Here is a 17,729-nt window from a genome sequence, read left to right as displayed (position 1 = left end):
TAGTTTATGGGTGTTAGTGTACTTTTTAGCACTTTAGTTATGAGTTTTATGTTACAGCTTTGTAGCGTAAAACTCATAACTACTGACTTTCAGTTTACGGTATGGATCTTGACAGTATAGGCTGTACTGCTCACTTTTTGGCCGGACAGGCAAACTCGTAATACCAGCGCTATGGAAGTCCCATTGAAAAAGGACTTTTTGAAAGCTGCGGTAGTTACGTTGCGTTACGGCCAAAAAGTGTGCGGTACAGATATACCTGCAAAACTCGTAATACCAGCGGTAGTGAAAAAGAGCCATAACGCTGCTTTTTCAGTCATAATTCAAAACTCGGAATCTAGCCGAGTGTTTCTTATTCTTGCACCTTTTTGCAAAAAAAATCTAAGTTTACCAAAAATAGTTAACACTAAAATCACGAAAAATAAAAAAAATAAAAAACTGAATTTTTAAGAATAAAAACAATTACACCTAATCTAATAGCCCTATAAAAATAAAAAGCCCCCAAAAAAATAAACACCCCCTAGCCTGCAATAAACTACCAATAGCCCTTAAAATGGCCCTTTGTAGGGCATTGCCCTAAAGAAATCAGCTCTTTTACCTGTAAAAAAAGACAAAGTCCCCCAACTGTAAAACCCACCACCCCCAAAAAATAAAAACTAACTCTAAGCTACCCATTGCCCCTAAAGGGGCATTTGTATGGGCATTGCCCTTAAAAGGGCATATTTAGCTCTTTCGCATTGCCCTTAAAAGGGCATTTAGCTCTTTTTCAAAGCCCAAAGCCCTAATCTAAAAAAAAAAAATACTGAAATCCCATTGGCTGATTTGAACAGCCAATAGGATTTCAGTAGAAAGATATACAGAGGGCGACTCCTAGTGCAGATTAGTAAGCAAAGTGTGTACCCACCAGCTTAACCCTTCAGAGAGATACTCACAAAGTATAAAGCACACTGTAGTGCTAATGTAGCAAGCTGGGTATATTACAGTGGCCCAGCGCACATACCACTCCGGTAAAGAATTGTCCAAGGTGTTTAGAATGCTCAAAAGAAAAAATAGGAGACTCCAGAAGTGTAAAAAAAAAACACTTTATATAAAAATGTAACAATGTACAATAAAATATCAGTAAAACACGCTACGCGTTTCTCAGAGCTGACCACTGTTTCCTCAGGCAAGTCATACTGATCTATGACTGAAGTCTCCTATTTATACACCCTCAAATAAATTAAAACATCAGTCACACCCAGTTTAGCAATTACTTATGCAAATGTTGCTATGGTTACCTTCACAATCAAAAATGACTTTTCTTATATTTTATAAGAATATTTAACATTATTGCACAAGTGATTCACACTTATAGGTTTTTTCCATACCACACTTGTACACTACATAGCAACACATAGCTAGAGAATTCTGCACTAGTCACATAATGAGTTCACGAATAATAACAATCTCACGACTAATAAAGCATAGATAACCTATTTCTCCATTGGTTTATATAGACAAGCATACTAATTTACATATTTTGACACAAAATATTCAAAGACACGGGTATACACTATTTATTTCTTATGGGTTATATAATTAAGGTTAATAATAATTCTATTACATATTAATATATCAATAATAAATAACAATTATATTTATCTGGATTTATTGGCATATGTATATATGTACTTGGTAGATTGTAGCATTACGATAACGAGATCGGCATTATCCTTAATATGATATCTTAGCCTAAAATGCCGAGGGCTATTAGGATAGGATCTACCCCCTTTTTCTTTTCAGAAGCGGCATCATAGGGCCTCATAGATTGGCCGCAGCTTCTTTCAATATAGCTATTGGTTGTTACTGACACATTCCAGCAGTCATGAAGTTTACTTATCAGTTGCTGGATATTTAACATTATAGACGTATATTCCCAAATTTAATAATAAATTATAGTCGCTACCTTGAGGAGGTTGAGTAGGTTTTAGTAAGAAACTGGAAAGGTGCTGTTTACATTTAGAATGTAGTTGAGAGTGTTTATTCTTAATCTGGCGATAGACGATATACGCCCATAAGGCATGACTCACACACATAGTGCTGTGGGATTGGTTGGCGATATACGCCCACGGGCCATCGCCCACACATATGTCATCGGGAAACTAGCGGGGCATCTTCAGGACATAAGCCTATAATAAGCATAACATAATCATTTAGGCAACGTAGAAGCCATCTATTGTTAGACACTATATAAAAAGTAATAAGAACATATTAGGAATATAGTTGAGGAACTTTACTTAAAATTCGGCGATAAACGATACACGCCTATAAGCCATTACCCATTCACACGGCAGTGGGGGATTGGTTAACAATACACGCCCACAAGCTAGTACTCACACAGATGGGATTATGAAAGTATTTAGGCGCTTCCAACAAACAAATAAACCTTCGCATTATAAGTAAGAAATAAATCATTAGGAAAAAAAAATAAAGAAGTCATTAATCGCAAGATGAATAAATAAATAGTTTATCTATATTCACAGAGAGAGATTGTCTAAAAGTTATGAACTAACTATATGGGTGTTATATCTTTTTTCCTGTGAAAATGTTATTGTAGACTTAGTATATGTTTTCTTTTAAAATGTTTATTAGATACATTGTATTATCTGTCACACACTTGTTTAACTACTAGCTAAACGTATTAAAGTAGATCTGTGCACAAAATGTACTATATATTTCTAGACCTACTAAGAAAAGTCATTTTTGATTGTGAAGGTAACCATAGCAACATTTGCATAAGTAATTGCTAAACTGGGTGTGACTGATGTTTTAATTTATTTGAGGGTGTATAAATAGGAGACTTCAGTCATAGATCAGTATGACTTGCCTGAGGAAACAGAGTGGTCAGCTCTGAGAAACGCGTAGCGTGTTTTACTGATATTTTATTGTACATTGTTACATTTTTATATAAAGTGTTTTTTTATACTTCTGGAGTCTCCTATTTTTTCTTTTGAGCATTCTAAACACCTTGGACAATTCTTTACCGGAGTGGTATGTGCGCTGGGCCACTGTAATATACCCAGCTTGCTACATTAGCACTACAGTGTGCTTTATACTTTGTGAGTATCTCTCTGAAGGGTTAAGCTGGTGGGTACACACTTTGCTTACTAATCTGCACTAGGAGTCGCCCTCTGTATATCTTTCTACTTTTTCAGATGGTTTTGGAAATCTACTAAGAGGAGCTGCCATTGCAATCTGATGCACAGTCAACTGGGACACTGCTAAGTTTCCAGACTGCTTACCTAGGCATTATCTTTGCCTTAACTATATGTGAGTATAAAATCTATATCTCATTCTATCCCAATATATACTGGCTACACTAGGAGGCGCCCTTTCTTTTTGTTTCAATAGGATTTCAGTAGGTCTCATCCTATTGGCTGTTTTGAACAGCCAATAGGGTTTCAGTAGCTCTCATACTATTGGTTGTTTTGAACAGTCAATAGGATTTCAGAAGCTCTCATCCTATTGGCTGATTTGAATTTGAAGAATCAAATAAGCCAATAGAAATGCAAGGTACGCCATTTTGAAACGGCTACCTTGCATTCAACTTCAGTGTACGGTGGCGACTGTATGAAGAGGACGCTCCGCGCAGGATGTCCTCGGCTTCCAGGATGGCTCTGGTCTGCGCTACCGGGATGAAGATAGAAGAAACCCCTGGGATGGATGAAGACCTTGCCACCTGGATGAAGACCTTGCCGCCTGGATGGAGATGGATGTCCGGACTTCAGGAACCGTGAGTACATTTTATGGGGTTAGTGTTAGTTCTTTTTTAAATTCTTTTGGGTGGGTTTTTTTTTTTTTAGATTAGGGCTTTGGGCTTTGAAAAAGAGCTAAATGCCCTTTTAAAGGCAATGCAAAAGAGCTAAATGCCCTTTTAAGGGCAATGCCCATACAAATGCCCCTTTAGGGGCAATGGGTAGCTTAGGTTTTTTTTAGAGTTAAGTTTTTTATTTTGGGCGGTTGGTTGGGTGGTGGGTTTTACTGTTGGGGGGACTTTGTATTTTTTTAAAGATAAAAGAGCTGATTTCTTTAGGGCAATGCCCTACAAAAGGCCCTTTAAGGGCTATTAGTAGTTTATTGTAGGCTAGGGGTGTTTTTATTTGGGGGGGGGGCTTTTTTATTTTTATAGGGCTAATAGATTAGATGTAATTGTTTATATTTTTGAAAATTTCATTTAATTTTTTTGTAACCTTAGTGTTTTTTATTTTTCGTGATTTTAGTGTAAATTATTTTTGGTAAACTTTTATTCATTTTTTTCGATGTGTTAGGTTTTTTAAATTTGTAATTTAGATATTTTAATTGGTAGTATTTGTTATTTTATTAGAATAGTTATGTTAGGTTAATTTATAGTTTAATGTTAGGTTTATATTTATTTCACAGGTAAGTTTTTATTTATTTAAATAGAGTTATATTGTAATTCTAATTTAAAATTAGTGGGGTGGCTTAATAGTTTAATTTAGTGTTTTGCGATGTGGGGGGCCAGCAGTTTAGGGGTTAATAGGTTTATTCAGTGGCACAGATGTAGGGGGCCGGGGGTTTAGAGGTTAATAACTTTATTATAGTGGTGGCGATGTCGGGGAGCAGCGGAATAGGGGTTAATAACTTTATTTAGGTGTTGGCGATGTCGAGGTGGCAGATTTGGGGTGTTTAGACTTGGGGTTTATTTTAGGGTGTTAGGTTTAAACGTAACTTTTTTTTCCCCATAAACATTAATGGGGTTGCATTAAGGAGATTTTTCATTTCGTGCTTCAGGTGTTAGTTTTTTTTTTCTAACACTCTCTCCCCATTGATTTCAATGGGAGAAAGCGTACACGAGCACGTCAAAGCAGCTCTTGGCTTTTGTGCGGTATGGAGCTTAACGCCACCATATCGCATGCACAAGGAGGCTTTTTTGTAACTCGTAATGGCAGCGATATGGAGGGTGAAGTAACGCAACTTTTGTTGCGTTCGTTTCGCACCCTGATTAGTGCAAAACTCGTAATCTAGATAATGGAGTTTATAACATAAATTGTTTAATTTTGCATAATAAAAAAACAAAACTTTGCAATACACTTTAATTATTTATTTTGCCACTTTTCCTATAATTTAACTCTAAAAATTGAAAATTAACCAAATCTGGGATTTAGAAGTACACCCTGCAGACATCACATGCCTAGCCCTGCTACATATCTGTACCTATCTGGCCTCAATGGGGGTGATATGATAAGATACTGCAAAACAATGCACGTTTCTCTAATATATTGACCGTGTCAAGCCTTGACCACAATGGTAACAAGTCTGGATTGGGTCCTTAAAATAAGGCAAGTGGAGGGGAAGAGGTTGTGAAAAACTTCTGCAGCAAACAAGTGTTTTATGTGTTCTATATGTTCTCTGATTGCAATGCTCCCCCAAAACCTTTTCATTACAAGTTATTGCGTGTCCCCTTATGTTTTAGTGCTATTCACATTAACCTGTTCTGACTCTTTTTGTTTACTGGTTTTACCCTTTATACTTAAAGGGACAGAGAAGTAAAAAATTAAATGAATAAAAAGGTCAAAATTGGCTTGTGCATGGGTACATTTCAATTTTAAATAGAATTAATTTTACAATATACTTTAATTAGCAAAAATGCTTTTAGTGAAAGTTCTGGCTGTTTTTCTGCAGCATACACACATATGCTGTGAGGACCTGTGCACCAGTATTCAACCACTACACCTTCATAGAGAGTCAGCAGTTGCTTGTATAACACAAATGTAGTCTTAACAGGCACAATACACATCACTCCCAGCTAGTGCATAGGCCCTCATGGCATATGTGTGTATGCCACTGAAAAACAGTAATAACTTTTACTAGAAGCATTTTTGATAATGCAATGTATATTTCAAAAATTATATTTAAAATTAAAAAGTACCTAGGCACATTTTAATTATGACTTTCTATCCCAATTGAGATAGAGCATGCAGTTTTCAACAATTTTCCAATATACTATTAGTATTATCAAACTTGCTTTGTTCTCTTGATATCTTTTGTTGAAGAGTAAACCATAGGTAGGTTAATCAGAGCATGCATGTGTCTTTACCTACATTATATATATATTGTATATTGTTATATACAAAGTTTGTATAATGGGCATTTATATTGTTCTATTGCTTTTGCACTGTCTTTATTATGCATTTATTGATTATGCTTTTTTACTGTGTTTAGTGGTCCTTTAAAGTACCACTAAATGCAGAAGAATTGTATAATTAACATGTGCATAATAAAATACAATGTAATAACACATGGGGTAGATTTAACAAATGTCGGACGGACATGATCCGCTGCTAGCAGGGGTGTCAATCATCCCAATCATATACTCAGAGGTGGCAGATGAGTTAAGGAGCAGCGGTCTTGCGGACCTGTAACTTTGGGGGTAAATTGCAGCATTCGCTGCTTGAAAAATCTACCCGCTACTCTGAATTTCAAATAAGCAGTAGAATTTTTTTCTGACAAATTTTTTTTTCTCCCATTTTTTAGCCCCCTGTATCATGTGACAGACATCAGCCAATCACAGACTAGTATAGGTATACCCTGTGTGCTTGTGCACATGCTCAGTACGATCTTGTTCCCCAGAAAGTATGAATGCAAAATTTGATAATGGAAGTAAATTGGAAAGTGTCTTAAAACTACACGCTCTATCTGAATAATAAAAGTTTATTTTGATTTGAGTGTCCCTTTAAGGTACTCAATTATGGTGCAACTCAAAACTTGTATCACTTACTGCACACTAATACACATCCTTCAATACGCAATGTTCTGCAAATAAACAGAGGTTTCCAGTATCACAAAACATTGAAGGCAATAGAAAAAAAGTTCTGTACTGTCCTACAGAGCAATTGGCTATATTATGAGGTAACTCAAATCTAAGTCCTTTCGAATAAGTTAGGAATTGGAGATTTTATTTTGCCTCTGGAGAATTCTTGGACTTCTGCACATAGAAAAGTAGCTTTGTGTATAACCAATACTCTGCTCATACACACAGCTCTACTCATACATACAACATACCTCAAACTACAAACTCTCATTTACCTTCTCTCCTGTTGCGCTAACAGAGTCTTCTGCATGTAGAGAAACCTTGTGCAGGAGCTGCAGAATGCGAAGCAATGTGTCAGCATTACATGGCGGCATTGCAAATATAAGTTGCTGCAGAGTACGCAGCCTCTCTGTGAGCTCCAACCCTAGAACATAGGTCATAAATATAAGAGATAAATTTCATATATATGTATGTGGTGTGCACAGCTACAAAAACAGTAAACTAACTTTTTATGTATTTTTGATGCATTATATCTACTCACAGTCTGTAACCCGACAAGTACAAAAAGCCAAACTTACAATAATGCATATTATTCATAAATATTTCTACATACAAGATCTCACAAAAGTGAGTATACCCCTCACATTTTTGTAAATCTTTTATTATATCTTTTCATGTGACAACACTGAAGAAATGACACTTTAGTGAGTGTACAGCCTTTATAACAGTGTAAATTTGCTGTCCCCTCAAAGTAACTCAACACACAGCCATTAATGTCTAAACCGTTGGCAACAAAAGTGAGTACATCCCTAAGTGGAAATGTCCAGATTGGGCCCAAAGTGTCAATATTTTGTGTGGCCACCATTATTTTCCAGCACTGCCTTAACCCTCTGGGGCATGGAGTTCACCAGAGCTTCAGAGGTTGCCATTGGAGTCCTCTTCCACTCCTCCATGACAACATCACAGAGCTGGTGGATGTTAGAGACGTTGTGCTCCCCCACCTTTTGTTTGAGGATACCCCACAGATGCTCAATATGGTTTAGGTCTAAAGACATGCTTGGCCAGTCCATCACCTCTACCTTCAGCTTCTTTAGCAAGGCAGTGGTCGTCTTGGAGGTGTGTTTGGGGTTGTTATTATGTTGGAAGGAAGGGGATCATGCTCTGCTTCAGTATGTCACAGTACATGTTGGCATTCATGGTTCCCTCAATGAACTGTAGCTCCCCAGTGCCGGCAGCACTTATGCAGGCCCAGACCATGACACTCCCACCACCATGCTTGAATGTAGGCAAGACACACTTGTCTTTGTACTCCTCACCTGGTTGCGGCCACACATGCTTGACACCATCTGAACCAAATAAGTTTATCTTGGTCTCATCGGACCACAGGACATGGTTCCAGTAATCCATGTCCTTAGTTGGCTTGTCTTCAGCAAACTGTTTGCAAGCTTTCTTATGCATCATCTTTAGAAGAAGCTTCCTTCTGGTACAACAGCCATGCAGACCAACTTGATGCAGTGTGCAGCGTATTGTCTGAGTACTGACAGGCTGACCCCCACCCCTTCAACCTCTGCAGCAATGCGGGCAGCACTCATACGTCTATTTCCCAAAGACAACCTCTGGATATGACGCTGAGCATGTGCACTCAACTTCTTTGGTCGACCATGGCGAGGCCTGTTCTGAGTGGAACCTGTCCTTTGAAACCGCTGTATTGTCTTGCCCACCATGCTGCAGCTTAATTTCAGGGTCTTGGCAATCTTCTTATAGCCTAGGCAATCTTTATGTAGAGCAACAATTCTTTTTTTCTGATCCTCAGAGAGTTCTTTGCCATGAGTTGCCATGTTGACCTTCCAGTGACCAGTGAGAGAGTGTGAGAGCGATAACACCAAACTTAACACGCCTGCTCCCCATTCACACCTGAGACCTTGTAACAGTAACGCGTCACATGACACCGGGGAGGGAAAATGGTTAATTGGGCCCAATTTGGACATTTCCACTTAGGGGTGTACTCACTTTTGTTGCCAACTGTTTAGACATTAATGGCTGTGTGTTGAGTTATTTTGAGGGGTCAGCAATGCACTCACTACTTTACATTGTAGCAAAGTTATTTCTTCAGTGTTGTCACATGAAAAGATATAATAAAATATTTACAAAAATGTGAGGGGTGTACTCACTTTTGTGGGATACTGTGTATATATATATATATATATATATATATAACAGAGTCTTCTGCATGTAGAGAAACCTTGTGCAGGAGCTGCAGAATGCGAAGCAATGTGTCAGCATTACATGGCGGCATTGCAAATATAAGTTGCTGCAGAGTACGCAGCCTCTCTGTGAGCTCCAACCCTAGAACATAGGTCATAAATATAAGAGATAAATTTCATATATATGTATGTGGTGTGCACAGCTACAAAAACAGTAAACTAACTTTTTATGTATTTTTGATGCATTATATCTACTCACAGTCTGTAACCCGACAAGTACAAAAAGCCAAACTTACAATAATGCATATTATTCATAAATATTTCTACATACAAGATCTCACAAAAGTGAGTATACCCCTCACATTTTTGTAAATCTTTTATTATATCTTTTCATGTGACAACACTGAAGAAATGACACTTTAGTGAGTGTACAGCCTTTATAACAGTGTAAATTTGCTGTCCCCTCAAAGTAACTCAACACACAGCCATTAATGTCTAAACCGTTGGCAACAAAAGTGAGTACATCCCTAAGTGGAAATGTCCAGATTGGGCCCAAAGTGTCAATATTTTGTGTGGCCACCATTATTTTCCAGCACTGCCTTAACCCTCTGGGGCATGGAGTTCACCAGAGCTTCACAGGTTGCCAATGGAGTCCTCTTCCACTCCTCCATGACAACATCACAGAGCTGGTGGATGTTAGAGACGTTGCGCTCCCCCACCTTTTGTTTGAGGATACCCCACAGATGCTCAATATGGTTTAGGTCTAAAGACATGCTTGGCCAGTCCATCACCTCTACCTTCAGCTTCTTTAGCAAGGCAGTGGTCGTCTTGGAGGTGTGTTTGGGGTTGTTATTATGTTGGAAGGAAGGGGATCATGCTCTGCTTCAGTATGTCACAGTACATGTTGGCATTCATGGTTCCCTCAATGAACTGTAGCTCCCCAGTGCCGGCAGCACTTATGCAGGCCCAGACCATGACACTCCCACCACCATGCTTGAATGTAGGCAAGACACACTTGTCTTTGTACTCCTCACCTGGTTGCGGCCACACATGCTTGACACCATCTGAACCAAATAAGTTTATCTTGGTCTCATCGGACCACAGGACATGGTTCCAGTAATCCATGTCCTTAGTTGGCTTGTCTTCAGCAAACTGTTTGCAAGCTTTCTTATGCATCATCTTTAGAAGAAGCTTCCTTCTGGTACAACAGCCATGCAGACCAACTTGATGCAGTGTGCAGCGTATTGTCTGAGTACTGACCCCCACCCCTTCAACCTCTGCAGCAATGCGGGCAGCACTCATATGTCTATTTCCCAAAGACAACCTCTGGATATGACGCTGAGCATGTGCACTCAACTTCTTTGGTCGACCATGGCGAGGCCTGTTCTGAGTGGAACCTGTCCTTTGAAACCGCTGTATTGTCTTGCCCACCATGCAGCAGCTTAATTTCAGGGTCTTGGCAATCTTCTTATAGCCTAGGCAATCTTTATGTAGAGCAACAATTCTTTTTTTCTGATCCTCAGAGAGTTCTTTGCCATGAGTTGCCATGTTGACCTTCCAGTGACCAGTGAGAGAGTGTGAGAGCGATAACAGCAAACTTAACACGCCTGCTCCCCATTCACACCTGAGACCTTGTAACAGTAACGCGTCACATGACACCGGGGAGGGAAAATGGTTAATTGGGCCCAATTTGGACATTTCCACTTAGGGGTGTACTCACTTTTGTTGCCAACTGTTTAGACATTAATGGCTGTGTGTTGAGTTATTTTGAGGGGTCAGCAAATATACACTGTTATACAGGCTGTACACTCACTACTTTACATTGTAGCAAAGTTATTTCTTCAGTGTTGTCACATGAAAAGATATAATACAATATTTACAAAAATGTGAGGGGTGTACTCACTTTTGTGGGATACTGTGTATATATATATATATATATATATATATATATATATAGTGCACAGTTCCATGGAGGGAAAGCACAATCTCACCATTTGTTTAATGCCACGGTGCTCTGCTGAAAATAATCCACAACGTCCACAGAATGCAGGCACTCACTGGTCTTGTTAAAATGTAACAATTTATTTAGAAATCATTAAAAAGACATAACGTTTCGGCACCAATATGTGCCTTTGTCAAATGTCAACATGTAGCCAAACGAATATGCAGCACACTTAAAATCAATATGACACACAGTTAAAAACATACCCCTTTTAAAGATGTAAGCAAACTATTGCCGCCATGCCTCCACTCACGTCTTCCCATCAATGGCAATGACGTCACGTACGCACGCTACGTGCCTAGCGTGATGACGCATGGCACGGCGTTGCCATAGCGACGTCGGGAAGCCACACGCGTCAGAGTGGGGAGTGACTTAGTCACGAGTATAGAATACTATCAAAGATTACTGTGTATAATTGTTGCTAACAGCAACCAAAGCAATCCACATTATGTTAAGCGTGTTAAAAATTTGGGCATAGCGGTTTATAAACAAAACATTAATAATGTTTAGAAACATATTATTATTTGGCATATTAGTACGTAATCTGTTAAATGATTAGATCTAGTGTGTGATTTCTAGATACAAAAAACTGTCAAACTCAGAAAAAGACCAATCTAAGGGCCATCCTTAGAGAATGGGCACAAAATGCCAGAATAGACAGTAAAGAACATCAGCACAAGAAGAGACAAGGCATCTTGCCATTACTATACATAGTACATATTGCCGATGAGGACTAGCGAAAACCAACAGTATTAAATGTATCACTATTGGATTTGTAACCCCTGGTGCACGCCATTAGTGGATGTAACAAAAAACATAATCATAATCAGATAAATGTATGTCCAATTACATATACATTGTAACCTCATACCACCCTGGGGTACGGATAGAAACTTTTTAGTGAATAGTGAGCTATCCTTTTAGATAAGTCCGGGGCAATGCCTCTTCAGTGTGATGTTAATAGAATGGGCTGAAGTCCAGTGAGGTGTTGAGGCCTTTAGGGACCAATGTGTCCAACCTGTGGATCCATATATAGGCTGAAGTGAAATAAACACTCGCTGGTCTTCTGTCATCTGTGAAAAACTTTCTTTATTTCAAACTTGTAACGTTTCGGGACAAACAGCGTCCCTTCCTCTGATGGACGCTGTTTGTCCCGAAACGTCACAAGTTTGAAATAAAGAAAGTTTTTCACAGATGACAGAAGACCAGCGAGTGCTTATTTCACTTCAGCCTATCTACTATTGTACAGCACCCTGGCAATTGACACTGATGGTGAGAGTGCACACACACTCCTTGCTTTATATATATATATATATATATATATATATATACATATACATCTTTAGACATGTATATGTATGTATCTCTATGTTAAGGCCCTTTGCATGCCTTTTTTTCTAACATCTGAGACCTATCTTTGAGCCCTTATAACTTTTGTATGCAATATTTTTTTATAATAATTTTATCATATAGTGTTATGAGTGTAACTGTACTTTGTAATGTGTTTTTGATGTGTTTTGTGCAACATTTTTGTTTCGTGAAACAGTTAACCAAAGCTCTGAAGTCGCGGTAATCATTCTAGCGTGAAGCTCAAAAGTTTATTTCATCCAAAAAATAAAAACATACAGGGATCCAATACATGGATATGATTAAAGAAAAAAACAATACTGAAATGGGGTAACCATGGCCCCTCCGTACAGACGGGTTTCATGCTAAGTAAGCACTTGATCACTGGATGAAATAAACTTTTGAACTTTTATCTTATTCGTTTGGGAGTGTTCTTTCGGAAGTGCCAGGACTTTTGTGGTTTACATTGTTCTGTAGGCCTACTCAGGGGCCTTTCCTGCAGCACCTGGAATTACACACCCTACTGGCATTTAATTGGGGCACAGAAGAACGCCACGGTAAGAGAGCCTTAGCTGGAGCATCCCGTACCTATTCTCTGCATTGTTTATTTATCCACCTTGTTTACTATTATTGTTTATCCTGCATTTAACCCCTGAGACTTATGTAATAAAGCTTTTTATGAATATTGGACATTTTTAGTAGGCTAAAGTCTTATGTCACTATAATGGAACCACGGGTGAATGCAGTTTTTTTTTATAGTGGCTTCAAGTGTTTTGATCAAACTCCCACCAATATTAACGTGGTAATACAGTAGTACGCTGTTTATGCAACAACTGTATATATTAACGTGTGTATCTTTACCAGCACTCTGTATGAACACAGGGTAGAGCTCACGGGGTAACACTGGATTAGGCAGTTCTCTCAGAAATCCTTTGAACAAAGCAGAAACATCATGCACACATGTCTCTTCCCCAAGGAACACATCACCAGTTGCAGCAAATTCCTCACGCAGCTGGGAACATAAAAACCTTGTTAGTACATCATGTGTAATACTGTGCATAAGAAAGTCTAGTTATACTCCTACTATATATATTATATCTGCTGTATATATAACACGGTGCCTCTGTTCATAATTATATAGAATTATACTGCAAAGGCTAAATATTAGGCTTTAAATGGTTTGTCAAAAACCAAACCATTTACTATGGAATGATTGTATCATTGGAGGATGAAGGTGCATCTGGGGTACTGCCATATGCTTAGCAGAGTGCATGGGAAATCCTATAAGCTATGGTAACTTTAAAAAAAACAAAAACGCTGAGAGCGGCAGGGAGGGGGAATGAGAGAGGGAGATGAGGGAGAGGGGATCCGAGTGGATGGGGGGATCAGAGGGTAGGGAAAGGTGGGTAAATGAGGGAGGGGGGAGGGAGTTGGGCACGTTTTGGCCCATGTACACGGGCTTTAAGACTAGTATGTATATAAATGAATATGACCTGTTATAAAAAAAATCTTACAAATCTTACAAATATACTATAAAAAATGTATATATATATATATATATATATATATATGACAAATTGTTTGGGAAGGGTTCAAAGATGTGTGTGTATATATATATATATATATACATACTTTAATTGCATTTGTAACGCATCCGTCGCCGTCGTCAGTTGGACATGCATCCAAGAATGTTGGCTGCGCGCATAGCCAAAAGAATCCACTTGGATGCAGCGTAGCCAAACAAAGCATTAAGGAAAAAACACCTAACTGCACGCACGAAATAATAAAAAAACCTAACCGCCCACACGAAGTATTAACCATAAAAACCTAGCACCCGTACGAAATATTAAAAAAAAAAATCTAAGAAATATTAACAAACACCTAAACCGCCAACCCCCACATAGCAAAATAATAAAGTAATTAACCCCTAATTTGCATATTAAACAACAACGCAATTAGCATAATTAAAATATTACCCCTAAACCGCCAAACCCCCTCATCGCAAAAACCTAATTAACCCCTAAACCGCCAACACCCCACATCGCAATAAACCTAATTAACCTATTAACCCCTAAACCGCCAAAACCCCACATCCCAATAAATCTAATTAAACCCTAAACCCCCAACCCCCACAACACAAATAACTAATTTAATTACTAAGCCTCCTAACCTAACACCCCCTAAATTAACCCCAATGACATAAAGATTAAATTAAAAAATCTAAAATTACAAAAAATAAAAAAGTCTAAAATTACAGAAAAAAAATAAACAAAATGATCAAAAATATTTTTTTTAACCTAGTCTAATACCCTTATGAAAATAAAAAAGCCCCCCAAAATAAAAACAACCCCTAATCTAAACTAATCTACCAATAGCCCTTAAAAGGGCCTTTTGTAGGGCATTGCCCTAAGTCAAACAGCTCTTTTGCCTAAACAAATGACCAATTACCCCCTAACAGTAAAACCCCCCCCCCAACCAACCCCCCAAAATAAAAAAAAACCTAAGATACCCATTGCCCCCAAAGGGGATTTGTATGGGCATTGCCCTTAGAAGGGCAATCAGCTCTTTTTACAAACAGCTCTTTTGAAGCCATAAAAAATAAGTCTAACCCTGAAATAGGTACTCACAGTTCCTGAAGTCCGGTGGCTAAGGTCTTCTTCCAGGCAGTGAAGGTCTTTATCCAGCGCGGGGACATCTTCTATCTTCATCCAGAGCAAAGGCGGCTCGGAGTGCAGGTGATCGAGGAACAGAGATGACCGTGGAGCAGGACCGGCATGCAGGTTCCTCTTTATGTGGTCGCCTCCGCACACTGAAGATTGAATGCAAGGTACCACATTTATATAGGGGTACATTGCATTCCTATTGGCTGAAATTTTAAAATCAGCCAATAGGATGAGAGCATATTTGAACAGCCAATAGGATTTCAGTAGCTCTCATCCTATTGGCTGATTTCAAAATTTCAGCCAATAGGAATGCAAGCTACCTAAATGGGGTACCTTGCATTCAATATTCAGCATGCGGTGGTGACCATATAAAATGGATCCTCCACGCCGGTCCTGCTCCGCGACGGGTGGTTCTGTTCCACAATCGTCGGTCCTGCTATATGGTCATCTCCACTCTGAGATCACCTCCGCTCCGTGCCGCCTTCGCTCCGGATAAAGATAGAAGATGTGCCCACGCTGGATGAAGATCTGCACCGCCTGGAAGAAGACCTTCGCCGCCAACTTAAGGAACTGTGAGTACCTATTTCAGGGTTAGACAGGATCTTTTTTTAGATTAGGGATTTTTATTTTTTTTATGGGCGCAAAAGAGCTGTTTGTAAAAGAGCTGATTGCCCTTTTAAGGGCAATGCCCATACAAATGCCCCTTTAGGGGCAATGGGTAGCTTAGGTTTTTTAAGACTTTTTTATTTTTTATTTTGGGGGGTTGGTTGGGTGGGGGGTTATACTGTTAGGGGGTAATTGGTAATTGTTTTAGGCAAAAGAGCTGTGTAACTTAGGCCAATGCCCTACAAAAATCCCTTTTAAGGGCTATTGGTAGTTTAGTTTAGATTAGGGGGTGTTTTTATTTTTTGGGGGGGGGGGTATTTTTATAGGGGTATTAGATTAGGTTTAATTTTTTTTATTTTTGATCATTTTGTTTATTTTTTTCATTAATTTTAAATAAATAGACTGACCCCTGGGAAGGCTTATTGCCTAGTATATATATATATATATATATATATATATATATATATATATATATATATATATATACACACACATACACATACATTTTTAAATGTTTTACATGTGTTTTGTTACTTTTGTTATTACGTTAATACTTTTATTCTAGCCCTAACACTTTACTTCAAGTCTCCAGTCACTCTAATTTTTTGTTAGCACTATTATGTGTTGCACTCGAGCAAAACTCACAGCTTGTTATTTAAACGATGTTTAGCACAGCCTTGGACTTGAAATATCTTACTGGGCTCTAATCTTAGAGCAGGCCCGCGATATTGATAGCTCACCCTAGAGTTCCACTTTTAATCTAGGCCAATATGAATAATAGAATATATGGAATATATACGTACACCATTTGCACAGGTTTCAGTGTCTGTTTCCGCGTTTAGGACCAGCAGGGCTCTGCGGGTCCCAAGAGGCACTTCTACTGTGTGTTTAACCTCTTTTGCGGGGGTTAAACACACAGTAATGTAGGGTCAATAGGCTTACCAAATTTGAAATTGAGCATGTAATTTTTCAATAATTATGACCCTTTAAAATTATAATAAACAAAGGCCTTTTGAGTATGGATCTAAAAGAAAATTCTATGAAAACTATTTTCAGATGGTATTTGACACCACTGAAAACCTCACATATGTACCCACAGGGCTATAGGCTATGCTATAGAGGATGAGGGGAGGTGGGATCATATAAACATATGTGGTGGGAGTGTGCTGAAGTCCGGGTAGTGTGGAGACGTTTATCCTCTCTCATTGACCAACTATTTGGTTAAGAATTTAAACTCACGGCCCAACAGGCTCTGCTCACAAATACATGGACACATATAACAAACATCTCAACATTTTTATTAAAATCCTCTGCACAGTTACTAGAACCTGCATTGTGAAATACTGGAAGTCAGGTGCCCCCCCCCCCCCCATGGTCAGAAATCTATAACAAAGTGCAACACACCTAGAATATGTATAAATCCGCATCTGGGATATTAAACAATAGAGAACTGGTCAACAAGATTTGGTACTATTGGATAGGTAGGGAGGAGATGACTAAATGAACACTTCCTTATATATCTGCCTGGTAATGCGTCATGGAATAAGATTTTAATGAATAAACATTTTATAGATGATATGATGTCACTGTCCCCACTAATGTTCCCCTCCCTCCCCTCACCCCACTTATTTATATGTACTAGCATTATTCGACATTTGTTAAATTTAGCTACATTTATGACGTAAGCTAGAAATGGTAAATTGAATTATTACATTATATATACAGAGAATTATGGTCAACATAGTAGAAATTTTGCATCTCTTTGAACAAGCTGTATGGATATTTTTAGTTAAGAGATGACAGGTGGTCAAGACTCGATAGGTAGGGTGGCAAGGGCGTTAGTGGAACTCCTTTCGTCTGTAGCATGCTGTTTTTCTGGCTTCTTTGTTCTAGAATTTGACATTCAAACTATGATGTATATGTTTCATAAAATCTATGAATATTTCAATAAAAAATATTTAAACATAAAATTATAATTAATAGCTACCATGGATGTATATGAGGAACATACTTACCAGCTGTATATCCACAAGTCACAATTATAACATATTAATAAATCAGTCAATAAAGAAGTTTTAAGATAATTTGTTTTTAACATC

General features: G+C 38.3%; 1 protein-coding gene across 1 annotated transcript in view; it reads right to left on the bottom strand.

Annotated features, from left to right (window-relative positions):
* ARHGAP36 (Rho GTPase activating protein 36) overlaps positions 1 to 17,729 on the bottom strand; it is a 111,959-nt gene that overhangs the window by 10,613 nt on the left and 83,617 nt on the right. The window contains exons 7-8 of the mRNA XM_053698934.1: positions 13,223 to 13,373; positions 7,084 to 7,232 (exon numbers count right to left, since the gene is read on the bottom strand). Of these exons, the coding sequence (XP_053554909.1) occupies positions 7,084 to 7,232; positions 13,223 to 13,373 (300 nt within the window). The remainder of the gene's footprint in view (positions 1 to 7,083; positions 7,233 to 13,222; positions 13,374 to 17,729) is intronic.

Source organism: Bombina bombina, chromosome 1, assembly GCF_027579735.1.
Source record: "Bombina bombina isolate aBomBom1 chromosome 1, aBomBom1.pri, whole genome shotgun sequence".
NCBI lineage: Eukaryota > Metazoa > Chordata > Amphibia > Anura > Bombinatoridae > Bombina > Bombina bombina.
The sequence above is the reverse complement of the archived record's forward strand: the minus strand, read 5'-3'. Positions and strand labels throughout refer to the sequence as shown.